The 25640-nt window shown below is 45.0% G+C and overlaps 3 protein-coding genes across 7 annotated transcripts in view; 2 read left to right on the top strand and 1 right to left on the bottom strand.

Moving 5' to 3' along the window:
* Positions 1–25640, top strand: part of ZNF445 (zinc finger protein 445) — an 81260-nt gene that overhangs the window by 7374 nt on the left and 48246 nt on the right. Inside the window, exon 1 of one of the 4 annotated variants that reach the window (XM_039837469.1) lies at positions 18387–18511. The exons of 1 other annotated variant lie outside the window; for it this stretch is intronic. The gene's annotated coding sequence lies outside the window, so the exon portion shown is untranslated. Of the gene's footprint in view, positions 1–18386; positions 18512–25640 lie in introns of those variants that run through there. 2 more of the 4 variants (XM_039837472.1, XM_039837470.1) reach the window with 2 other exon arrangements.
* On the top strand, positions 15–7021 carry LOC120582240 (zinc finger protein with KRAB and SCAN domains 7). 2 transcript variants are annotated; one of them, XR_005647513.1, is made up of 2 exons: positions 15–4324; positions 5349–7021. XR_005647513.1 is itself a non-coding variant. In XM_039837483.1 (2 exons), exon 2 carries the CDS (start codon positions 1345–1347, stop codon positions 2779–2781), a length of 1437 nt encoding a protein of 478 aa, XP_039693417.1. In that variant the 5' UTR covers positions 15–771; positions 1331–1344; the 3' UTR covers positions 2782–3880. The 2 variants fall into 2 exon arrangements, 1 of the variants encoding a protein (XP_039693417.1); XM_039837483.1 differs by lacking the exon at positions 5349–7021 and having other exon boundaries at positions 15–771; positions 1331–3880.
* LOC120581927 (proteasome subunit beta type-2-like) lies at positions 7171–9190 on the bottom strand. The gene is given in 4 exon segments (XM_039836806.1): positions 7171–7296; positions 7695–7787; positions 7789–8170; positions 9000–9190. Coding segments are annotated over 4 exon segments (792 nt in total).

Raw genomic sequence — 25640 nt, 5'->3', positions numbered from 1 at the left:
GAGGGTGGGCTTAGGAGTCATTACATATCAGTCAATGAACCAGATGTCTTTAATTTTCTATATGCTAAAATGGTATGAAGGCTTGTGGCTTTGTTTATGATGAAAGGAACCAAAATTTGTGTATTTAGCTATGACTGTGATTGCTTTACCTTCTCCCAGCTTTTGTATTAAGAAATTTAGGAATTGAAAAGCAAGTATTCAGCTGTTCAGTCTCATATTATTCCAGCTCGTCAAGCTATCAAAGACATATTTTGATTTATATTTCAAATGTTTGATATCCTTCTGATTTTTGCCTAGGAATGTAGTACTGGTTCCTGCCAATGCAGTGCTCCAGGCACTGGAGTATCCACACTTTTAAAGCTCTGCTCTCCACCTCAATACTTTACCCCAGTATTTCTGAACCTATAAGTTTTCAAACTGTTGGCCTTCTCCAGTTGTGCCAGAATCACTTATTGTCATTCGGGATTTTTTGGGTCCTTTTTGCCCATACTGTTTGTCATATTTGTTTTGAGGTACTCACCATCACTCTCCCCAACACCTTTATTAAGAATCATGGAACCATACAGTGTCATAGTTGTAAAGGACCTTAGAGTTCATCATTTTACTAAGGAGACAGAACATCCAAGTGACTTCTGTAATTCATACCATTCTTTACAATCTGGTCTGTTGGTTGGTTCACAACCTTGGGAACTTCCTGGGTGAAATCTGGAGTTGGGCTCTATACACAGAGATCAAGGAGAGACTGAAGAAAGAGGCAGACCAACCCACATGGTAGGTGGCAGATATAATAAGCGAGTGTACTTAACATATGAACCTTGACTTGGGCGAGTAGATCTCCTGCCCACCAGGATCTTAAAGGTTTATGTAGAGGCCTTAACGAGGCTCAGACATGTATACTGTCCAGATGTTTCAACATAACATTACTATCTTAAAGGTATGTCCTTGGGTACTTCTAGCATGGTGAAGCCAAACAAATGACCATTCCAGTGAAAGGGGAGAGGGTAAGGAGCCTCGGATTGCATGAGTCAACTGGCAGTCATGTCCTCTCAAAGACTTCAAACACTTGCCTTCTACTTACCCTTCTCATTTGGCTGTACTAGATCAGCATCTCTTTTTGTCCACCCTCTTCCACTGACCATCTTACCCCTCTTCAGCTTTCCGTCCATGAAGAAAAATTTGAGCTATTTCTCATTCTCTCTCCGATTCTCAATGGATACCTTATTCCTTACCCATAATGTGAAGATTTTTCTGGCACATAGAATCCTGATGATTCTGTTTCCAAAATAGGATAAGAAATGAGTAAAAGCTGTTTTCTTCTTTCTCTCGGCAGCAGGGGACATTAGGATGGAGAATTCAGAGTTGCCTCTGAAGCAGGAAATTTCTAAAGGATCAGAATCATCTGATGGGACATCAGGAGGCCTCTACGGGGTGGTTCCAGGGGGCCAAGAGGCTGGAGATGCCTGTGAAGTTGCTTTGGAGAAGCTAGAAATGCAGCCCTCAGGTGAAGAAGGGAACCAACTAGAAAATGATTTCTTGGAAATAACACATGAGGATAAAAACAAATTCACGAAAGGTGGATGTGATTATAAGGAACTTGGGGAACTTCCAAATCTATCCGCCAGTCCTGCAGAGCATCAAGGAGTTCTGAAGGCACAGAAATTCTATCAGTGTGATGAGTGTGGCAAAGCTTTTAATTGGAGTTCACACCTCATTGGCCATCAGAGAATCCACACTGGAGAGAAACCCTATGAGTGTAATGAGTGTGGTAAGACCTTCAGGCAGACCTCTCAGCTCATAGTTCATCTCAGAATCCACACGGGGGAAAAGCCCTATGAATGCAGCAAGTGTGGGAAGACCTACCGGCACAGCTCCCACCTCATTCAACACCAGAGACTTCATAATGGGGAGAAACCCTATAAATGCAGTGAATGTGGAAAAGCTTTCAATGAGAGTTCTAAGCTCTATGACCACCAGAGGACTCACACTGGGGAGAAGCCTTATGAATGCAATGAATGTGGAGCAGCCTTTACTCGGAATAAAAATCTTGTCCGACATCAGGTACTTCACACTGGTAAGAAACCCTACAAGTGTAATGAGTGTGGGAAAGCTTTCTGTTCTAATAGAAATCTTATTGACCATCAGAGAATCCACACTGGGGAGAAGCCTTATGAATGTATTGAATGTGGCAAGGCCTTCAGTCGGAATAAAAGTCTTATTCGACATCAGCGCCTTCATACTGGGGAAAAACCATACAAATGTAGGGAGTGTGGAAAAGCCTTTAACCAGAACTCTCAGCTTGCGGACCATGAACGCATTCATACTGGAGAAAAACCTTTTGAATGTAATGAATGTGGGAAAGCATTTGGTTTAAGTAAAAGTCTTATTCGACATCAGAGACTTCACACAGGTGAAAAGCCCTATAAATGCAACGAATGCGGAAAATCCTTTAATCAAAACTCGTACCTCGTTATACACCAGAGAATTCACACTGGTGAGAAACCTTATGAATGTAATGAGTGTGGGAAGGTCTTCAGTCATAATTCTAGCCTTATGGTACATCAGAGAACCCATACTGGAGAGAAACCCTATAAATGTAACGACTGTGGGAAAGCCTTTAGTGACAGCTCACAGCTCACTGTACACCAGAGAGTTCACACTGGTGAGAAACCGTATGAATGTATCGAGTGTGGGAAAGCCTTCAGTCAGCGTTCCACTTTTAATCACCACCAGCGAACTCACACTGGAGAGAAGCACTCAGGTCTGGCTCGGTCAATTTCATAAGGGTGATTGTCTACAACAGAGAGCAAGGAACTTTGAATTAAGCTTTCTTTATAAGAAGGGTGTTTACCCTGACCTTCTTTTGGAACTACCACTCATAGTCGGCGATTGCATAGCTGCTGTCTGCTGGGTCATGATGATGAGACAGTGGAAGTATCACAGTAATCCTTCCCCAGTATTGGGGAGTAAGGACTACGCATGCCATGTGTGTGTAGAGATTCTCTCTTTTTTTTCTGTTTTAAAATCTTTTCTATTTCTTAATTATGCATCCTCTAATCAGATTGTATGCCTTTCAAGGACAGAGGTCATTTCTATTCCACCTTCATTTGACATTTACATGAAGTCATTCTCCAAGACTGATTCTCTTTTCTTTCTCTTGGGAGTTGCCCTTTTGAAACTTCTACTCTAAACTAGACCCTCATCACTTGTGTTTCCTATATAGAAAACTCTTTTTTCTGTTTATAATTCTCTGTTTCTCAGAACTGTTAAGATCCAGCTCATCTACGAAAGACCTTTTTCTTCAAATGCTGCTTCTTCCTAAACTTCTGTTGATTTGACCTCAGTGCTTTGAATTAGCCTACGCTACAGTTTGCAATTATTATTAAATTGCCGTGTCAGTTATTCTCAACTTAATGAATATGTGTGTACTTTCATAACAACTTGTATGTTTTTTGAGATTGGGTGTGGTATCTATTTCTTTTAGCACATAGATAATAATATTTGTATATTCTAGTTAAATAAATTTTTAAAAACTCAGCTCTACAGTTGAACCATTCTTAAACTGGGGATGAACTCCTCTCCCACCACTGAACCAAATTTTTAAAGATGGATGTCAAAGGATATGACATACAAAAGCTCATTCATATTTTTTTCTTGTACTCCTGGGAGCTTTAATACTGTTATCTCAGCCTTAAAGAGCTAAATGATTTGCGTTTGTGAGTGTGCATGGATGTGCGTGCATGTGCATGCACGCGTGTGTGTATATCTAGGTACTGGAGTCAGCAGTCATGTCCCACCTTTATGTACCTTTCCCTGCACACTGACTTCATTTCTGAACTAACTGGCTCCGTCCTGCTGCCTAAATAAATAAGAACTACCTCAATATTTACTGTACAGAAGACTTACCTTTTGTGGCTGTGGCAATGATTGAAAATCCCAGTTAGAAGCATTCTTAGTAGCTTGGATTCCCAGTGATCCGGTTTGTTGCAAGGTAATAGAGTCAAACTAATTTGATTTCCTTATCAACTAGTCCTGTTTACCCACAACTGCCACCTAATTTCAAGGGGAGAAGTATGCCCTTAATTATCATAATTATCTTCTGGACCATCTTTCATTCATCAAGGTCATAAAAAACAGGAAATCTTTTCAGAGAATTTCTTCTCCTACAGTCATCTATTAGGCATAAGCCTGACCAACTTTTTTCCTCCTTGCAGTAGGACCCCAGTGCTGAGGGACCTTTGCTTCTGGTGTCCACCCCCTTCCTCCTAGCTGGACAATAGGATCAATAGTGTGACAAAGGAGAAGAGAGTTAGAGGGATAATGTCAGGTATGTAACCTGGAGGGGAGAGATTTTTGTGAGCTACGATTTATATCTCAGAGATAATGGAGAAGGAAGGAAAGAGAGTTGGGGCTCAAGGAAATAAGAATTAGATGTGATTCTCGGGGAGGCATTTTAGACAAGGTTAGAATGTTTATTGGGGGCCTAAAACGTGAAACTAGCTTTATTTGGCATGTTAAATTACATGGGATGCATTTTCATAAATTGATAAACCTTAAGTTATATGTGTATGGGTAAGTGTAGGTAATCTTAAAATTGAAGTTCATAGAAATTTGTCAATATTTTCATTGTCCAGTTTAATTATTGTATGGCAGGAAAAGAACTAAATAGCTTATGAGATGAACTCTATCAGATAACCATTTTAAAAAGTCTTTTAGTCATTTACAGTTACTGTTTTACTCAGATGTTTTTGCAAAAGTGCTTCATCTTCAGAGATTTATGAAAAGGACACAATAAGTACTCTAGAATACAGGTTTTTCATAACTTTTAGATCACTAACTAAGCTGAGTATGAATTTCCAGAACTCTATTGGAAAAGCTGGATTCAAGCAGAACAAGAAAAAATAACGTGAGATTAAATGGATCAGTAAAGATGATTATAATTTTTATGACTTTTTGTTTGAAACATGCTAGTTCTTTAACGTTTTATTTTCCAAATTTAAGGAAATCTTTTTTTCTCTTATGCTATATACACCTTATAGCAATTTAGTAAATTACACCTTTGTAAACAATTAAAATATTATGTTTTTCTCCTTATTTGATCTCTCCAGAATTGTGAAACTCTTAAGTATTTTTATTTTTATGGACTACAGTTGCTTGCATAAATTCAATAAAAATCTGTTCTTCATGTAACAACAGAAATGGAAACATTATATTACCTTGGTTATGTTACCAAGGCTTTGGAATGTCATATTTAAAAACGAGGTGCATAAAATCAGATATCACCAGACAGTTTTAAAATACTAAGGTTGATTTTATGGAGCCAGTAAAGCCCCTGATATCTTGTTTACCAGGTTCCAGACTTCCTGGCAGCCCCAGGAACATCAAGATATTTTGGAACTTCAAGAAATGAAGAATTCACTCAAATATATAGGTATTTCAGGCAACATCTGGCAAGTCCTTGCTTTGGCTTCCTAGCCTCAAGAGGCTTTTAAAAATCCAGTATAAGATTCTTTATGATAAGTTTCAGCAAAGCAGACTTTTAAGAAGCTTATGTGGTCAATCACTATTCTTGTTGCACTTAGGTAAGGTAACAAGCCATGTTTAATACAAGTAGACTGACTTTGCTAACAAATTAGCCTTCCTGTGATTATCTTTGCTAAACATGGGGGTAATTGTAAAGAGAAAAGTTATGTTTTAGTAAAAGTACTATAACATACCCTTGTGAATATCAGATTCTAGTCCTATTCATGGTCTTTGAGGTTTTCTTATCTACTTGTAAACTGGACTGGCTCCTGAATTCTTCTGGGTTTCCTAAATATCTGGCTACAACTCTTCAAATTAATCTTTCCAATTTTCTCCCATTCTTCTGACTTGGAATCTAAAAAGAAAGACTGCCTTTGAACCTCATTGGAAGGACCATACCAGATCCTCCTTATGACTCAGGCCAAACTTCAGGGCCTTGAACCTGGGGGCCACATCTCCCAGTTAAAAAGAGCTTCTGCAGGCTCTGACCTGCGCACCGCCAAAGAGCTAAAATTAAAATTGAATAGGGAGATTCCTGCCCAGAAGCAGAGGACATCATGAGGGACACGACTCTCCCAAGGCGACTGATCGAGATCTTCATCTCCAGTATGAAACCTTTTATTCCTTTTGCCTTTTTGCTACTTGCTTTTTCTCGCTTTTAAGCATGGGGGAAACAATGCTCTTTAACCTTGGCGACTGTTGCTGAATCTAATGCCAAGGCCATAGATACACAACAAAAGTCCCTAGACTTTTTTGCTGAGGTGGTTTTAGAAAATATAATTGCTTTAAAGTACTTATTGGCTGAACAAGTAGGAGTCTGTGCCATAGCAAATACCTCCCGCTGTACCTGGATCAAACCCTCTGGTACTATAGTAAATACAAAAAATGAACAAGCCACTTGGCGAAAATGAGTTGATACCTATTCAGGTACATTCTTTTCATTTATTAGATATGAACTAGTTTGTTTCATGGGGACCCTGGCTAAGGAGCATATTTCAATCTCTTGGTATTATCTTTCTCTGCTATCCCTGTGGTCTCCCTGGTTCACTGTGTTCCCTCAAGGGTCTTAAATACAAGTCTACAGACATCAGCAGTACATCAAATGTACTCTTACTGTGCTTGGAGAAAGAAACAAAATGAACAATGAACAGCCGAAACAATTCCACAAATCTGATATCAAAACCTACACGTTTCATAATGTGGCAAGAATAGCTTGAACCTAATGGTGACTAAGTGATGCTAACACCAAATTTTGGTCATGAAAGCTAAACCAAAGTCAATCTCTGTAAATGCCTTGAGGTTAAGTAAAACAGCCAATCACAAACAGCCAACTGGGCTTCCCAAATAATGCTTAATCTATAATCAATTTCATTGCTTTGCTTCCTCATCTTTTCTATAAAAACCTTGCCCCTAGTTCTTGTTGATGGATCACTCCTAACCAGTTCTAGTTTGACACTGCCTAATTTGAATTGATGTTTGCCCAAATAAACTCTAAAAAACACTAATGTTTCTTAATTGATCTTTTTCTCTCAACTTATCCATATTCAGCTTTATTCTGACTTAACCATCTATCGAGTGCATGTCGAAAGAGTAGAAAAAAATAGGGGAGCCCATCAAAAAAAGTTCCTTGGCAAGTGAGAGTGCATGACGTTAGGAACCCTGTTTAGAGAAAGATATGTCCAGGTCATGGATGCCATTTTTGTTGATTGGAACACTGAAGGTTGGCAGATTCAGGATGAAGCGTTTCTGGAGATCATCTAGACGTTTCCTAAGAAGCTCTGAAGAAGAATTTTGAGGAATTCAAAATTCTGCCTCTGTAAATATGCTTGTTGCAAGAGCTCATTGCATTCTGTCCTACTTGTCTAAGCAACAAATGTAACTGTACCCCTTAGCAGCTCTCACTATAACACTTTGTAACCATCGGTACTCCCGCCCTTCTACCAATGTTACTATTTGCAGCCATAGCAACTCCCGCCGTTTGTAATGGTCTGAGTTCAAACTAACCAATCAGCTTGTGTAAAATTCTGGTATATGAGGAATGTTGCAACTGAGCTTGGGGCCCAGATCTTTAGAGCACTAGCTCCTCTGGGACCGCACGTAATAAACCTGATTTCTCCTCTCCAGGTTACTATTCGGTTTTCCGCTGGTCTGATCTTGGAGCTTTTCCGTAACACCTCCACTGCCTTCTCATGTGAGATAGTTGGTGTGTAGTATTGATCCAGGATACTGAGCATCAGGAAGTTATCATAGCCATGGGCTGCAAGAGGGGGCCTTGGCTAAGGCTGCCAGATAGTCCATGTAGTAGAGCGCTGGACCCTCATGTTCATTGTAGCCAGCCAGGAAGAGGTTGACATGATATGGGGTCCAACTCCGAAGATAGTCAGCCAGATTTTGGCATGTGAAATTAGCTGCTGCTGTAAGAGACAATCCATAACCATTTCTCATCTTATAAAGTTGCACATTTTTCTGAATATATTCTGCAAACTGTACAGTGTTTCCAGCCTCTCCAACACATAGGAGTAAGATTTTTTCACTCGTTTTAAACATCATGTCATGATTGTCCTTCATCTGGACAATATTGATAGCAGCCACCCAGTCAGAGGCGACAAGGACATAGTTGGGGCCCTGGATGCCGATTAGATACTCCTTGCTGGTGGGAGGATGGGGACTGTAGTTCCGACAGAGTGAGGGATTCGCTGGCTTCTCTGCTGCACCAATGAGACAGCACCACGGACCTGCTTTAATTGATCTTTTAACAGTACATAATATTGGTGATATTAAAGGGACATGGAAGCCATCATGCACTATTAGGAAATACACAAAGTATTTCAGTGAGAAATGTGGTGGTGGTGTAGAAAAGCTCCAAAATCAGACCAGCGAAAAACCAAGCAGTAACTCGGAGAGAAGGAGAACTCACATTTATTACATGTGGTCCCAGAGGAGATAGCGCTAGGAAGATCTGGGCCAAGAGCACAGTTGCAACATTCCTTATATACCAGAATTTTACACAAGCTGATTGGTTAATTTGAACTCAGACCATTACAAACGGCAGGAGTTGCTATGGTTGCAAGTAGTAACATTGGTAGAAGGGCTCGAGTAATGGGTTACCGATGGTTACAAATTGTTACTGGAAGCGGGAGCTGCTAAGGTACAAAGTGCTACAAGAGGCAGGAGCTACTAGGGGTACAAGCAGTTACATTTGTTACTTAGGTTGAGCAAAGTGCAGGTGAGCACGGCAAGTGAGCTCTTGCATGCAGCAAGTATATTTACAGAAGCAGAACAAATGGCTGATTAGTTTTTAATGACAATTCCTCAAATTTCCTTTTCAGTGTTACTTGGAGAATAGCATGAACACAATGTGGACATGTAAAGATAAAAATCAGAATTGGTGCTTTCAGTTCAGGATCTCTCAAGTCAGCAAGGGACATAAGATCTATAAAAACATGACTGGTGTAGGATACATGTATGAAGTGTCATACCTTCTCACATTGGACTCCATAGTCAGCAAGTAAATGATCTTGCTGCTTTTTCTGAAATCACTGTCAACAGACTGGAGGCTCACACCAAGAGGGCTGAAACTGCGCATCAGGGAAATGCCTTGGCTGGCTTTCATGCACAGGCAGCAGCAACGGAAGCTATAAGGGTAGTGAGAAATGTGAATGAAGTCCATTTCACTTTTGAAAAATGACCCCTTGTGACAGACTTTGCCGTTTGCCATTTTGAGGTTCTTGCAACATGGCAACAGTGCTCCTGAATCAGAGAAGTCACGATGGGCAAACAATGGTTGTAAATTCAGTGCTGTGTGAGACCCGAGGTGGTCACTGGGCTCTCCCCAGCTTCCTGGCAAATCCCATCTTCTGGTTCTTGCATTCATTCACCCACCATGGTGCAGCTCAAATTGTAAATAAATATTGGTAGGGAGACGTCTATAAAATTGTGAAAACTGTTTATCACCAATCTCTGATGTTTCAGGTTCATAATCCTGGAAAAACTTTTTGTTTCCAGAGACCTCAAAACTCTTCCCTCTGGACCATTTGAGTATCTGCAACTGGACTTCATTCAGTTGCCATATAGTATAGGTTAGGAATAAGTTCTTGCTTTTCTGTGTATGTTTCCTGAATTGGATGAAGCCTTCCCTTGCTCCAAGGCTGACACCCTCACAATGGCAAAGAAACTTGGAAAATGTGTTTCTCACTTGGGGTATACCCTCCACAATATCTAGCGACAGAAACCCCCTCTTCCCTGGGAAATTCATGAGTTAAGTAAAACCTCGCAAACTTCTTGGAATTTTCACGGTCCCTTATCACCCTTAATCATCAGGCAAGGTTGAAATGACTAATGGAATTAGCAACAAACTCAAAATCTCTAAACTCACTGAAACTGCTTGACTTCTTGACCTAAGGATTTCCCTCTGGCTTTGCTGATTGTTAAAGAATAAAATTCAAATTTTAAAATATGAAATTCACTCATTCATAATTTGAGCAACATCCAGTCTAGCAGACAAAAAGGCGTTCTGAAATGCATTACAAAACAAGAGGTTTTACAGGCAAAAGGGAGCAGAAACCAGGAAGTTACGATTGGCAAAAGGTGGATTGTTTATTGCAAGGTTACTTTCCTTATAGGGATGGATGGCAGGTGTGTATCAGGCAGATTATATAACTAATGCTGACCAGAAGATTCCTGATTAAAATTTCATTTCTGAGAGTCAAAACTGTAAGTTAAGTGTCAGTTTGATAATATGGGGCTTAGCGTAAGCAACTCTCGTTCAGGCCTGTTGTCTTTCACAAGGCAAAAATTTCCTGATTAGCATTAGTTAGGTAAACTGCCTGAATAATCCCTGTCATCCCCTATAAGAATTTAAAAATTTACTCAGTTGAATTTTATTTAACAGGAGAAAACAGTGGGAGGTGTGGGAAGGTAAAGTGGGTGCCTGGGGCTGAGAATGAGAAAGTACCCCCAATTGTGGTGGTGATGGGGTAAGAAGTCCTCCTGGAAACTAGCCTCCCTTAGGATCTGGTTCCCCTTATTGAAGGGGGCCCAGGAAGTAACCAGTGACCGCTTAACACCCGCTCCTTGCTATAACCTGTCAGCTTGTTAAGGCGCGAACGATTTTAAGACCCATGGAGCCAATTGAGATTAATTATGAGCCTTTATTAGCCGGCTGGCGACTGACTCTCTACCACGCAGGGTTAGAGGAGATCAGCCCCGAGCTTCCAGAGGAGGCAGCTTATAAAGCCTCCAACTACATCCTTGAATAAGCAGATTACAAGAAGCAGAAGTTAGCCGTTAACGTTTCATACAAAGATGAATGTATCCGGGGGACTCTCAGATCAAACAGGGCCTAGTAGACAGTTTTATCATCCACACCTTGGAATGTTGTGCTTCTCCTGGGGCTGGCGCCTGGAGATATCACCTCCCTGTAACTGAGTTACTGCTCTCCCTGGGGGCTGGTGCCTGGAGATACCACCTCCCTGAAACTGGAGAATTTCCACTTTACGTTCCCCACTGGTTTTCGAAGGGAAATCAAATCATTGATTCTCCGATTTGGAGTGGTTGGTAGTTTGTTTTGAGGACCATGAGTTTTACTGCCTGGACCCGCTTTTTGACATAGTTATCCAATTAATTACACAGGGGCCAAATAGCAACCCCAGGAATACCAGCATTAGGGGGCCTGTGATGGAGGTAAGCAGTGTAGTTAACCAAGGGGATCTGTTGAACAGGTTCCATACCAAGACCCTGTCTGCTGACGTTGCTCTTCTCTGCCACGGAGTCTCTGACCAGGGCTAAACTATCTCTAATAATACCTGAATGATTAGCACAGAAACAGCAGATTTCATCCAGAGCCACACAGAGACCTCCCTGTTTCAGGAAGAGGAGATCCAGTCCTCTCCTATTCTGTAAGACTACCTCTGCTAGGGAGTTTCCAGAGGTCTCTAGGTGAGAAACCAATGTCTCTAAGTCTTGCAAGTCCTTGTCTACTTGTCGACTCAGGGTCCAGTAGTTAGAATCCCCCGTTACTAAGGCTGCCGCTCCAACAGCGGTTGATCCTGCCACACCTAGGCCTACTAGTGCAGGTATTAGGAGAGGCGCCCTCTTTGTAATGTGATGGTCTAAGTACTGGAAATGTTCGCGGCCCCCTTCCCCAGAGTAGAAATACACTTGAGGGATAACGTGAACTAGTACACAGAAGCCATATGTCCCCTGGGACCAGTAGTTGGAGCTGGTACAGGGGGTTAGACTGGTATTACAGGCAAACCAGGTGCCTTGTGGGGCAACTAAGTAAAACGGTTTAGTGTCTATGGGAGTGATGCTGTCACAATTCTGAGCATAGGGTGAAGTGCTTAAGGGATAGCTAGTAGAGTGGATTCAAGTGCTCTGGCCTTGTAAGTCTCCCAGAGTGAGCATGGGGGTCCTACCACAAGGGCACAAAGCACTGCTGTTGCTTACTGAAATATTCCTAATCTGGTGAGTAGAATTTCCAAAAGCAGCAGTAGCTCCGAGCCCCACATAGTATGGTGGGGCCGGGTTCAAGCAAAACCAGTAATTACTGGTGATATTAGGGTTAGTCTGATTAACGAAACCAAAAACTGCGTCTAACATACTTAACACCAGGTTGGGGAGTTGTGGTGGCCTCGGGATGTTCTGAATAGTGGAGGTGGTGGGGGCAGCACTTTCCAAGGAGTTAAGGGGCAGAGGTAGTCCCTTTGCGGGTGTGGGTTGGGGTAGAGATGGCAGGGGCAAAGGGATCAAGGGGTTTAGTAGGTGATTGGGTCCTATCGGTAGAGGTCAGAAACGGCGGTTTACCTGCCGCTGTACAGGATGAGTATACTAGGATCAACTCCTGATACATATAACCGAAGGCCCCATGTTTTCCCTGTAGTCCAGGCCTGTGCATTCCATCGTTTTACAGTGAGGGTTACAGGGTTATAGCTTCCTAGGTTAGTACATACAGACTGAATCGGGTGGCTGAGAGATATGTAATGATCTCTCCCACCCAGTTCACTCTCCCATGGTGCGATTGTTTCGCAGCCCCAAGGGGCACAATAATATTCATTTTGCTTAGCACATGTGGGGCTTCCTTCCTGAGGACACATATAAAGCTGTGTTCCTTGAAGACCTTTTTCCATAGCGAGGTTACCGCACCCATATGGGGATGACCAGAGTCAGCCCCTTGCCTTATATTGAGCTTTGCCAGGCTGCCCGAGGATGGCATCTAGATCTACGTTGAAAATAGGTTGGCTAGAAGTATTCACTATGGAAATAGGAATGCCCGTCTCGGTTCTAGTTAATTCCCATCTATACACTTGGGGCCGGTGAGGATTGCTGGAATGACAGTGAGTGATATGTAGGAAGACAGAGACAATTGGATGGTCCAGTCTGAACCCTTGAAAGTCTTATCTTTAGTGGGTCCTCTGATCGATGCAGGGTCCATTATCCTGATGTCTGTGGTGGATGCGCAGCTTTGATCCTAGTATGGTGAATCCAATGACGGCGCCCAGTTACCTTGACTGAGGTGGGTGTTGTGAGGATGACAGGGAAAGGTCCGTCCCAGCGGCACTCAAGAGAAGCAGTAGATTTCTCTTTTCCTCCCAGCTTGTTGCATAGTTCAACTCCCCCTGGAGTGTAGGTAGGGGTGTCTGTTAGCACTCTGGGTGGTAGGGCCGGCGGAATGTCAATTGGCCCCACTGGTTTTCGGGCAGCCTCCTTTACTGTCTGATCAGCGAAGGAGTTGCCTTGTGCTACCTCAGAGCCCGAGTTCTGGTGCCCTGGGCAGTGGATGATTGCCACTTTCTTTGGCAGCCAAATTGTCTCAAGCAGGGCTAGTATTTCTTCCTTATTCTTGATTTCTTTTTCTCCCAAGGTCAGTAGCCCCCTTTCCTTATATAACGCCCCATGTACATGTGCCATGGCAAAGGCATACCTGCTGTCCGTGTAGATAGTAACAGTTTTGTTTTTACCCCACTGCAGAGCTTGAGTCACTGCTACTAATTCAGCCTGCTGAGCTGGAGTTCCATGGCTTAGGGCTTGTGACCAGATGACAGTCTCAGTGGTAACCACTGCAGCCCCAGCATATTTGACTCCTTCTGAGACGAAGCTACTCCCATCCGTAAATAGAGTAGCATCTGGGTTCGGCCAAGGGCTGTCTGTCAGGTCCGGTCTGGTGCAGGTGACGTTCTCTAGGACCTTAAGACAGTCATGTAGGGGTTGGCAAGGGTCATTGTCAGGCAGTAGGGTGGCTGGATTGAGTGTGGTAGTTTTCAGGAACTGTATGTGGTGTGGGTTGAGAAGCAGGACCTGATACTGGGTGATTCGAGCATTGGAAGTCCACCGGTCCGGTGGACTGCGAAGCACTGACTCAACTGTGTGTGGGGCGATGATCTGGAGGGTCTGCCCTAGTGTCAATTTTAGGGCTTCCTTAGTGAGGATTGCACTGGCAGTGATTGCCCTCAAACAGTTGGGCCATCCTGCTGCCACGTAGTCCAATCTTTTGGAGAGGTATGCAACTGGTCGCTTCCAGAGTCCTAGGGTCTGTGTCAGGACCCCTTTCGAGATTCCCTGTACCTCGGTAACAAAGAGCTGGAATGGCTTTTCCAGGTTAGGCAGGGCTAATGCAGGGGCCGTGGTTAGGGCTGCCTTCGGGGCTTCAAATGCCTTCCTTTCTTCCTTTCCCCAGGCTAGGTCCTCTCCTTTCTCTCTGGTACTGGTGTATAGGGGCTTAGCTATTTCTGCGAACCCTGGAATCCAAAGCCTGCAGTAACCTACTGCTCCCAGCAACTCTCGAACCTGTCGCTTGGTGCGCGGCTGGGGTATCCTCAGAACAGCCTCGATCCGACTAGAGGACAGGGCCCTTTTTCCTTTCTGTAGATTGTACCCTAGGTATGTCGCTTGGGAGAGCAAAGTTGAGCCTTCCTAGCAGACACCCGATACCCATTCTTGTCTAACTCCTGGAGTAGGTCCTCAGTAGCCTGTTTACACTCTAATTCTGTTTCAGTCGCTAGCAAAAGATCATCAACATATTGTAGAAGTACTACCTCTGGGTGCCTCTGGCGGAATTCGACTAAGTCCTGACTTAGGGCTTCATCGAACAGGGTTGGGGAATTCTTGAAGCCCTGAGGCAGTCGAGTCCAAGTCAACTGTCCTGAGTAAAGTCTGTCTGGGTCTTCCCATTCAAAAGCAAAAATGGGCTGGCTAGCCTTGGGCAGCGGCAGAGTAAAGAAGGCATCCTTCCGATCTAGGACAGTATATACTTGATGACTCGGGAGTAGCTGGCTGAGAAGAGTGTAAGGGTTGGGGACTGTTGGGTGGATGGTCTCAACTCGCTTATTGACCTCCCTGAGATCCTGGACAGGTTGGCAGTCATGGGTGCCGGGCTTCTGTACTGGGAGCAAGGGAGTAATCCAGGGGGAATGGCAGGGAACTAAGATTCTTGCCTCCCTCATCCTTCAAATATGGACAGCAATACCTGCTCGGGCCTTCTGACTGACAGGGTATTGACGTACCCCGGCTGGAGTAGCTGAGCTGGACAGAGTTACTATAATAGGAGGACGATGTGTTGCCAAGCTGAGGGGATTTGTTTCTGCCCAGATACCAGGAATCTTTTGTTGGAATTCAGTTAATAGGGGATTTGTAGGTAAGACTCCCGGTGAGTTTATTAGGGGCAAAAGGTATTCCTCAGACAATGGGCAGGTGAGTAGAATGGTTGGTGGGCCTGACCCGACAGTCAGTTCAGTATGCCCTTCCTTGAAGGAAATTGTGGCCTGTAACTTCTGTAGCAAGTCTCTACCCAGCAGCGGGTATGGGCATTCTGGCATAATTAGAAATGAATGGGTAATTGTTTCTTTTCCCAGATCTGTTATCCTGGCTTGGGTCCAAGGGTAAAGTTTCCCTTGTTCAGGGTCCCCTTGTATAAGTGTCTTTTCCTTTGAGAGTGGGCCCTGGGTGCTCTGTAGGACAGAGTAGGTAGCTCCTGTGTCCACCAAGAAGTTCACAGGCTTGCCCCCGACTTGTAAAGTTACCCTGGGCTCCTGGGGGCTCATAATGTAGGAGCCCTGACCTCTTCATTCTGTGTCTTCAAAGAGGACGAGGGGGGCATTCTTTTGTGGGGCTTGTCCTTTTTCAGGGCACTCATTCTTCCAATGTCCCTTTTTCTTGCAATATGCACATTGGTCCTTCTCTAACCCGACTCTCCTGGGTCCATTGTTTGCCCTGGGTGTCTGTTCTCGACCTCTGCCATTTCCTGGCGGTCCCTTAGGCTGGGCTCCTTGCATGGTTGCAAGCAGGACCTTGGTCATCTTTTTGGTCTGTGCTATATCTACCTCATCTCTATTGTTGAATACTCGTTGGGCTATCTCGACCAGTTCAGACAGGTTCTTTCCTTCAAACTCTTCCATCTTCTGCAGTTTCTTTCTAATATCTGGGGCTGACTGACTGACAAAGGCTAAATTTACAGCCCTCCTATTATTAGGGTCCTCTGGGTCAATAGGGGTATATAACCAGTACAACTCTAAAAGTCGTTCCAGGAACGCCACTGGTGATTCATCCTTAGCTTGGATGACCTCGCTTACCTTAGATAAGTTAATGGGTCATCAGGCAGCAGACCGGAGGCCCTGGAGCAGAAGCTGGCGATACCGTTGGAGAGCCTCCTTACCTTAGTCGGTGTTGGGGTCCCAAGGCAGACGGGTGTTCGGGAAAACATGCTGGACGTGGGCCGGATCAGTGGAAGGCTGCCCGTTGGGCTCTAATACCATCCTTGCAGCCTCTCTCAGGATTCGTTCTCGCTCCTCTGAGGACCTGGAGAAGTTGCTGACAATTGTCCCAAGTTGGCTGGTGGGTAAAGAAAATAGTCTCTAGGAGAGAGATTAATCCCTGGGGTTTGTCTGAGAATGAGGGGTTCTGGTGTTTCCAATTGTATAAATTGCTGGTGGAGAAAAGGACATTGACCATGAATGGCCTCTGGGTTTCTCCTCCAACCGGGGGTGCCAATTGCCAGAGCAGGGCCAATTGCTGTCTGGTTCGAGGAATCAGGAGCAGGGTCATGGTCTTGTGGGTCCCGATGCACAGCTCCAGTGCGGGCATGGGGAGGGCTCCAGAGAGGTTCTGCCTCCCGGTTGGATGGAGACAGAAACGGGTTACGAGGGGAGTAAGGGAGAGGAGTAGTGATCTCGGAGTCCTCAGGGAGTTTCTGTAAGAGAGGGTAAAGAGAGTTTGGTGTCTGTCCGGACGGTTTCTCCTTTTGCCTCTTCGGTGCTGAGAGAAGGATAGGCTTGGGAATCACCCTTGACTCTTGACCACAGCGGCAGCCCTTCAAGTACTTGGGGGCATCAGAAACGATATCGACCCACACATTGATATATAGAGCCTGATCATGGTGGCCAGGATCTCTGTAGATGATATCCTGCACCTGAAAGGCTGCTAGGTCGAGTAACCCTTCTGATGGCCACCCTGTTCCAAGTGTGGGCCACTCTAATTGGCAGAACCTTTGGAGGTTGAAGGGAGTGACATTAGCTCCGTAGGTTTGGGCACATCTCTTAAAATCCTTAAATTGATTAAGGAGGCACTGCAGGGGGGTAGGACGATTTGAGGAGGAAACCTGACCCATGTTAGTAAAGACAGGCAAGAAAAGAGAAAATCTCCACAAAAGCCAAATAAGCCAGGGCTAGGATCAGCCTCTGTCCTAACGTCCAGTCAGGTGGGGCCATGGAGGCCAGACCTAAGGAAAGAATCAAACTAAGTAAACTTATGAAGGCTAAAGCAATAGGAGGGTAACAGTACATTCAGCCAGTCCAGACAGACAGACACAATACAGACAGACAAGACACACTACAAGTATCACAAAACGCTAGCGCACCAGAAAACTGAATACCCGGAGTCAAGTCTGACATCTCAGACCTTGACCAGACTAGGGAAGTATTGCTGTGTCCAGCCTTCCACTAGTTCTCTTTAGGGCCCACCGACAGACAGATCCAAGCGCAGTCCTACTCACCGGTGAAGCTGCTCCAGATGGCTCGTGCCCAATTGTTACAGAATTAAACCTTTTTGTCTACCTGCCCTCCTGGGCAAGTCTGCCTGGCGTCCGGGGCTGAGGAACGTCTCTCAGCGGCCGTCCCCTGGACGGGCAGGTCCTCGCCCAAGGCGGCTGGAGTCGCGGGTCTTAGGAGATCTCTCCCGCTGGAGAGATCTCGCTGGGGCCTCCAAATGTTATGGCGCGAATGATTCTAAGACCCACGGAGCCAATTGAGATTAATTATGAGCCTTTATTAGCCGGCTGGCGACTGACTCTCTACCATGCAGGGTTAGAGGAGATCAGCCCCGAGCTTCCAGAGGAGGCAGCTTATAAAGCCTCCAACTACATCCTTGAATAAGCAGATTACAAGAAGCAGAAGTTAGCCATTAACGTTTTGTACAAAGATGAATGTATCCGGGGGACTCTCAGATCAAACAGGGCCTAGTAGACAGTTTTATCATCTGCACCTTGGAATTTTGTGCTTCTCCTGGGTCTGGCGCCTGGAGATATCACCCCCCTATAACTGAGTTACTGCTCTCCCTGGGGGCTGGCGCCTGGAGATACCACCTCCCTGAAACTGGAGAATTTCCACTTTACAAGCTAGATATTACTGGTCCCAGTTTTGACCCCCAGCTTTGAAGCCTAGTCTGCCCTGGGTACCCGGGGGACCCCAAGGACAGCCCTGCACACACATTGGGAGGGAGGCGGGGAAACAGGCCAAGACTGACAGAGCTCTAGGACAGTGGAGGGCAGGTGTCCAGTGGGCAATGTGAGGTATGTTGGGGACGAGCCCCAGGTGACTCAGAGAGGCTGGTTAGCACTGACCTGAAACTGGAGAGCAGCCGAGACGTTGGCCCTCCCAGATTCCTAGAGAGGCCGCCAGGGGGCCCAGGGCGGCAACGCGCATGCGCGACCCGATCGGGCGGAGAGACACGCACGGGGCCGACGGTGCGGCCCTGGGAGCCACTGTGGTGGCCGCGGGTGTCGGTGAGCTGCCCGGCGGGGCGCGGGCGGCGTCGGGGGCTGCTGTGCTGGCGCGGGGTGCGGGAGGGCGGCGAGGGCGCCGGCCTCGGCCGGGGCGGGAGCGGGGGGCTGAGGGCCGGCCTGGAGGCTGCGCCCGCGGCGAGCTGGGCTGGCCGGGCGTCCCGTCCCCGCCCGGCGAGGGCGGATCTGGGAGCGCTTCGCCGCCCGGGCAGCAGAATTTGGAGTAGTGGTTTCCATGCTTTCTCTCTTCTCCCAGTAATGCAAACAAAGCGTACTCCTTACAGACGGTTAGGTGACGCGGGTGGGTATAAGAAAAGTAAAAGTAACTGCAATCCGCAAATGTTTTCGGCAGGAGGCTTCCTGACATTTAAAAACGTGTGCCATGTTGTGCAAACTCATATATGTATTTATTACGAAATGGGGTCATACCGTTGCTTTTAGAAACGTAATATAGTGATAAAATATGACCGTGATGAAATACACTTTTGTCATATAATACATAAAAATGTACTGTTTTAACCATTTAAAGTATAATTCAGTGGCATTAAGTACATTCATACTGTTGGTTTTTGGAAAATTATATTATCTGCAATTTGCGGGCTGCGTTTGTTCATATACTGGTTAATTTTGGTGCATGATGACACCAATAAGACATATTTTTTGCAAGTATCATTAAAAGAAAACATTTTGTTTGCAGTTTATTTCCCATAGTACACAGTAGAGGAGGCTGTAAGTGCTCAACAAGTGATATTTGTGGAGAAAACTAGCAAAATCTTGTTTATTAGGATCATTGTCTGTTTTCAAAATGAAAGAGTGGTTTGTAAAATGCAGTTTTTAAAACATAAGCTACATCTCCAACTTAAGGGTACCGTACTGTCCACTGACTTGATAGGCCTAAGAAATCAAGAATGGTCTCCTTCCTAAGTTAAAAGTGGTGGCCAGGAAAGAACACCATCCTGTTTCAAAGCATTTGTGGTTCAGAAGTGAAGACTCATTAATATTAGTTGGTTATTTTGCAAGGAAATGACAGGCAGTAGTTTCAGCCATATCTTGATTCAGGATTTTAGGGAACGTCCATCTGTTACACACCCGTGGATGTCTGTGTGCATAGTTAGGGACTGACCTGTGACGCTGTTCTTACTGTTAACGTTAATGCTGAAGAAAGGCAGACAAGTTTTGGTTTAAAAAGTAATCCTTCCTGACAGCTGAAAAGATGAGAATGTATTGTGCAAACCTCAAAATGTGCTTAAAAGGAGAAGTGATGAAAGCTTCAGAAATACTGACTGTTCACTGTTAAGTTTTTCGTGGCTCCTGGTATCCAGGAAATATTAGTGTATAAGCGTTCTGTGATGTTAGAGAGTTCCTTGAGAGGAAAAATGCAAAAAGTGTAGTAAACGTGACTTTCCTTACTTTGCAGTCTTCAGTATTTTTGTATCAGAAAGAATCTGAAAGGGCTCCCTCAGGCGAGTCATGATGTGTTCTCAGGATTGAATTTTTGAGCTTATACTTTCTCTACCCTGATCTTAGACCTCTTACCTTCTCTTTCCCTGTTTTATTATACTACATAAATAGCATCTGTCACCTACGTGTTTTATTTATTTCATTCTCTTCGTATAAGGTCTTCAAGGCAGTGTTTTTTGACTGCTGTGATCTTAGTGCTTGGGAGATAGTGGTTGTTCATTAAATATCTGTTAAATGAATGGAGGAATGACTCCCAATGGTGATAAGAATTGACTATTTGACATCCTTGCAGAGTTAATCCTAAATACCTAAGATAGAAATAAATTGGAAAAAAAAAAACCCAAAATGGTAACAACTCAGGACTACTTCCATTTAAAACCTTTCCTTTTGAATGCTTGTAGACTTAGGGTTGCAGAATTGTACAGAGTTCTCTATTGCCTAAAGTTAATATCTTGCATAACCATAGTACAATCATCCAACTTAAGAAATTTCCAGTGGTACAATATGGTAATTATCTGCTGACTTTAATCAGAGTCCACCAGTTTCTGACTGTTGACCTTTTTGTGTCCCAAGATCCAGTGTAGAATTCTGCATTTATTTAGTTGTCATGTTCCTTTTTCTCCTTCATCCTGTGGCCTTTCCTAAGTCTTTTTTTATCTTATTTTTTAATGACCTTGACACTTTTAAAGTCTTTTGTATTTGCATTTTGAGAATGACTTTCACGTTGGCTTTTTTATATGTTTTCTCTGCTTAGATTGAGGATGATGTCGATACGTCTTATTACTGGTGATATTAATCTTGATTTTGGGGTGTCTACCGAGTTTGACCAGTGTAAACTAGTGTCTTTCCCGTGTAATTCGTAAGTATTTGGGGGAAGGTACTTTGAGACTTTGCTTAGAAATGCCCTGTTTCTCCTTAATTGTCACTCACCAATTAGCATTCCTTGGTGGGTCCTGCCTGCAGCAGCTATTGCTATAATGTTCTAATGGTGACTTTCATTTCCGTTTCCATTTCTCTTCATTTCCACATTTATTAAGTGGAATTCTTTGTGAGGAAGAGTTGTGCCTTCTCCTCCTTGTTTATTTATTCGACTACTTACATCAGTGTGTGATGTTGGATGTGTCAGTTACTCTTTGGCCTCTGATGCAGTGCTGTTGTTTACTTTGTTGCTTAAGTCATTTTAGCTTTGGCCATCGGGAGCTCTTCCAGGTTGGCTCCTGTTTCCCTTGCGGCGCGCCATCTTTTTTTGTGCCGTTTCTGACTTTCTGGCAGCGTAGAATACTCATCTTGTATCTTCCCTCTCCCAGCCCTGTAATCCGGCACCTCTCCAAAGACCCCTTCCGGTTCTGTTTATTGGGAAATGGTATGTGGAAGTCAAGTTTTGGGCACCAGATTGGAGCTTCTTTCTTGATGTATTTGTGTAAGTTTTCTTTGAACATTTTAAATACGAACTGGAAGCAGTCTTTCTTAGTTGCTTATTATCAGTGTATAAAATAAACCTATGTACCCTCACACTGGTAGGAAAAGCCAGAGAATAGGGACTACTTAATGAGAATTTTAAAAGGAAAAACAAACAAACAAAAAAACCCAAAATTACGTTGCATATGAATGAAGGAGCAAAATAACAGAAAGAAGAAGTCCTTGAAAAATGTCGACGATTGGTTGGGATTTTCCCAGTTGTTTTCAAAGGCATTTTCCTTGTGGGAATGAGAGCGGGTTAAGGTATGAAGCAGAGGCCTGATCCAGGTCAGGTTGCTTCCTAGGCCCTGGGGCCCACGTCTGTGGTAGAATCTGAATAGTTGATGAATGGAGCTTCTGTCCTCAATGGCTAGGTGGGACTTGGCTTTAGGGTACCTGGCTGTAACTGGGCGGGTTGAGCTCCCTGGCCCCCACCCCTTTCCTTGGCTCCAGTCTTTCAGTGAGAGTCAGCAAGCCCGGAGGACTTTAGCTTTTCCGTGTTCGTGGTTGCAGAGGCTGGGCTCACTCTTTCTTTGACCGAAGACCTGGAATCCTTTGCCACATTCCCAGGCAGTCACCGCGGTTCCTGTTTGTCAGTCTTCTCATCACGTCTTTCCAAATACTTCACTGACCTCTTAGGACATTTCTGCGCAGCTGCTTTGGAACAGGCCGGCTTGGAGGCTTATTTTTGGTGCCGATTTCGCTGCGGGTCTCCGGAGCCTGAGATAGGGCATTGCCATGTGTATTTCCCGCCGTGTGCATTTTTTCAGAATACTTGTCTGGCCTCAAGTTCATTGTCTTTGGCTTCAGTGCTAGATTTCTCTTCACCCTTAGCAGCTCGCTAGTCCTTTTCATACTTTAGTTTCCTACCTCTTCTGCAGTCTGTTCTGCGAGGTGGCTGGGAAAGCTTCTGTCCCTCTCTGTGCCTTTCAGCTCCCTCCTGAGCAGCTTCCTGTTTGTGCTGCGGGAGCTCAGCGAGGCTGGAGCCTGCCGCTCTGGCTCCTGAGGCTCCGTTCCCCCTTCTGCCTTCTGTTGTCGTGGTGTGTCTTCCAGTCTGTTTTCATAGGCCTTCAGTTATTTATCACTCCTCTCATTTTCCTTTGCTTTTGTTTTCTTTGACAACATCTTCTTCTTACCTCGCCCCCTTTCTTCGGAGTGAGACTTCATTGCTCTGCTTAACTCGGCAGCCTCCCCCTTGCTCCTGACCCTTGGTGTAGTTCTTTGCCTGACCCCCGTGCCCTGGAGCTGGGCTGGGGTTTCTTCCTGGAGCTGGGTGACGGCATGCTCTGGTGTGAGTGTTCTTGCCATCTCAGTTATAGTCATGTCTTCCTCGTACGCTCTGGCAGCACTTGCTGAGTCCCTGAGATGTTGAACAGGTGTTGTTTTATAATGAATGTGAGAGAGAATGGCTTTTGTTATACAGATAGTATCGTGTGAAGTTAGTGGTTTCTTTTAGTTTGTGTTACAGTGGTCGGGGGTGGAAGCTGCCATGGTTTCAGGGGAGATGACTGTCAGCCTTGCCTTGGTGCACAGAGTAATGGGGCCGCTTTGCTATAGGTGTAAAATTCTCCTGTCCATATAATTTTCATATATAGTTTGAGGTAGTGGTCCAGCTTCATTCTTTAGTTTTTGACATCCAGTTTTTCCAGCACCATTTGCTGAAAGGTGTATTCTTTCCCCTTTAAATGCTCTTGGGAACATCATCAAAACTCACTTGACTATAGATGTAGGGAATTATTTTTGGACCTTTATTTTGTTGATCTATATATCTGTTCTTATGCGAGGACCACACTGTTTGGATGACTGTGCTTTGTAAAATTGGGAAGTGGGAATTATCCACCTTACTCTATTTCAAGATCCATTTGTCTCTGCTGGAACTCTTGAGTTCTGTATTGAGTTTTAATATCAACATGTCAGTTTGTACCTGGAAGTCAGCTGGATTCTGATAGTGATTGTATTGAATCTGAAGATCAGTTTAAAGAATATCTATTGGATGTGGGCTTCAAGAAAGGAAATAGGAAATTAGAGGTTTGCCTAATGTCTAATATCATTGAAAGAACATGGGAATATAGGAAAATAAGACGATAAGGACGTGCATTTTTGAAACTGAATTTATCTTCATGTGGACCAGCAGGTGAAATATCCAGTAGGCAACTAGCAGCTTGTGATAGGGGTGGAGAAGGCAACTAAGAACTGTGGGCATAGCATCAGAGCAGTGCGAGTCAGTGAGATCTCTGACAGAGAACACTAGGACCTGCTGAGGCCTGAGTCCCTGGGGTGTCCAAAAGGAGGGCAAGGGAAGGAAGAGAAACCAGGGAATGAGAGGCTGGCGATCTGAGAGGAAACAGGTGAAGCTAGTGCTAGGGAAGCCGTGGGAGAGAGAGTGGGCCGAAGTACGGCTTCCTTCAGAGGGGTTGGAGATGCCAGTTTTCACTTTAACTGGGGACCTTCTATGCTGTCCTCCATGGAAAAGTCACAGCATGCTTAAGATAATGCCTGTGTGGTGTGCAAGAGGGGCGAGAGCCAGTGTGTGTGGAGCTGCCTGGGTTCTCGTGAATCCAACCCCTGGGATACAGACCTCACTGGAGCCAAGGGCTGGGCTCGTCCCACTCATAGCTTTCTCTCCTACCCCAGCTCGATGCGCTTCCCCGGTGCCTGCCCTTCGCCAGGCAGGGATCTCAAGAGACCAAGTGGCGGCAACGGTGCTTCAGGCGGTCAGGCCCCAGGTGAGTTTGTTTTTTTCTGTCTTTGCCTAGATCCGAGTCCGTGGCCCAGGAATAGCTAGAGCGCATCTGCCGGCCTCTGGCCCTTTCTGAGACTGTCCCTGTGGCTTTCCCGCCTGAGTGTTTTCCTGGGGCTGGTCCCACCTGCTGAGTTCATGGACTCTCTTGCCCCGGACTCATCCTTTTAAATGTATCATCCCAGCCTCTCCCTCCCCAGCCTTTTTCCCGTTAGGGCCCTTACCCTGTGCTCTGAGCAACAGGAGCTTGTCATTCCAGGGGTCTGCAGCATATGAGTTCCTGTCTGTGGACTACTCCAAGAGGAAGTAGAAAGGTCCGGCACTGAGTCAGAGAGCCTGGCGTCGGAACGTCATGCCAGAGACGCACCGCAGCGTGGCCTCGTGGGGTAATGGTTCCGTGCCCCAGTCCCTTAGCTCTGCCTCCTTCACAGTTTCTTTGCTATATTCCTTTTTTTCCATAACTTTTCATCACGAAAAATTGCAAATGTAGACAAAGGGGAGAGAACAGTATAACGAACCTGTCTTGCCCATCACCCAGCTTTAACAGTTATCAGGCTTCTCTCTACTTCATCATGGATTGAGCTAGGCTGGCTATTAGTTAGAGTCTGTAGTTGTGAGGAACAGAAAGCCACTCAAGGTATTTCGAGGGCTGAGCTGTGACTCACAGTAAGGCTACAGCACTGGGAACCCCGTATAAACCGAGCAGCTACACCAGACTTCAAGAAGGAAGGCCTCCCTGAAACCGCGGGCCTGGGAGCCTCGGCAACAAAAGTAAATGAATTTTTCCGCCCTGTTTTACTGGGAATGTAACACAGCTGCTCGCCGCATATCTGTTTTCTCCTCCCACTGCTGCCCGTTCTCTTCATTCTGAATCTCATTTCCCTCATAACTCCTTAATTGGACTTTCTGTTCACTCACACCTTCTGCTTGCTGTGTCTCCTGATGGTTTGGCTTCTCTCCATGCGTTATTTCTGCTCGAGCTCTGACCGTAGGATAATTTCCTTCGTTTTGCCCTACTTCCAGTTCAGAGTGTACTCAGAGAGGGGCTGCAAGGGTGCTTCAGCCTTTAAATATCATCTCTGTTTGGGCAGAACTTGGGCCCGGGCCACAGCAGAGGCCGATGACTAATCTATAGAAAAGCTAAACGTGGGTGTAGTGCCTGGCCCTGGTCCAGTCACCTGTGGTCCACGTTGGGATGAGCTGGGTTACTTGGCACAAAGCATGGTTTGCCTCAGCTTCCCTCTGAGCAAAAGCTGGGGCCTGACAGTATCCTGGAAAGGGACGTTTCTGGGGCAGATTCTCTGGTGGACAAGTCCAGGACAGTAGCCAACCTGGAGAGGGTGGGCTTAGGAGTCATTACATATCAGTCAATGAACCAGATGTCTTTAATTTTCTATATGCTAAAATGGTATGAAGGCTTGTGGCTTTGTTTATGATGAAAGGAACCAAAATTTGTGTATTTAGCTATGACTG

The sequence above is a fragment of the Pteropus medius genome, unplaced genomic scaffold (genome assembly GCF_902729225.1).
Source record: "Pteropus medius unplaced genomic scaffold, Ma_sr-lr_union100, whole genome shotgun sequence".
Lineage (NCBI taxonomy): Eukaryota > Metazoa > Chordata > Mammalia > Chiroptera > Pteropodidae > Pteropus > Pteropus medius.
This window is presented reverse-complemented; position numbering and strand designations above follow the sequence as displayed.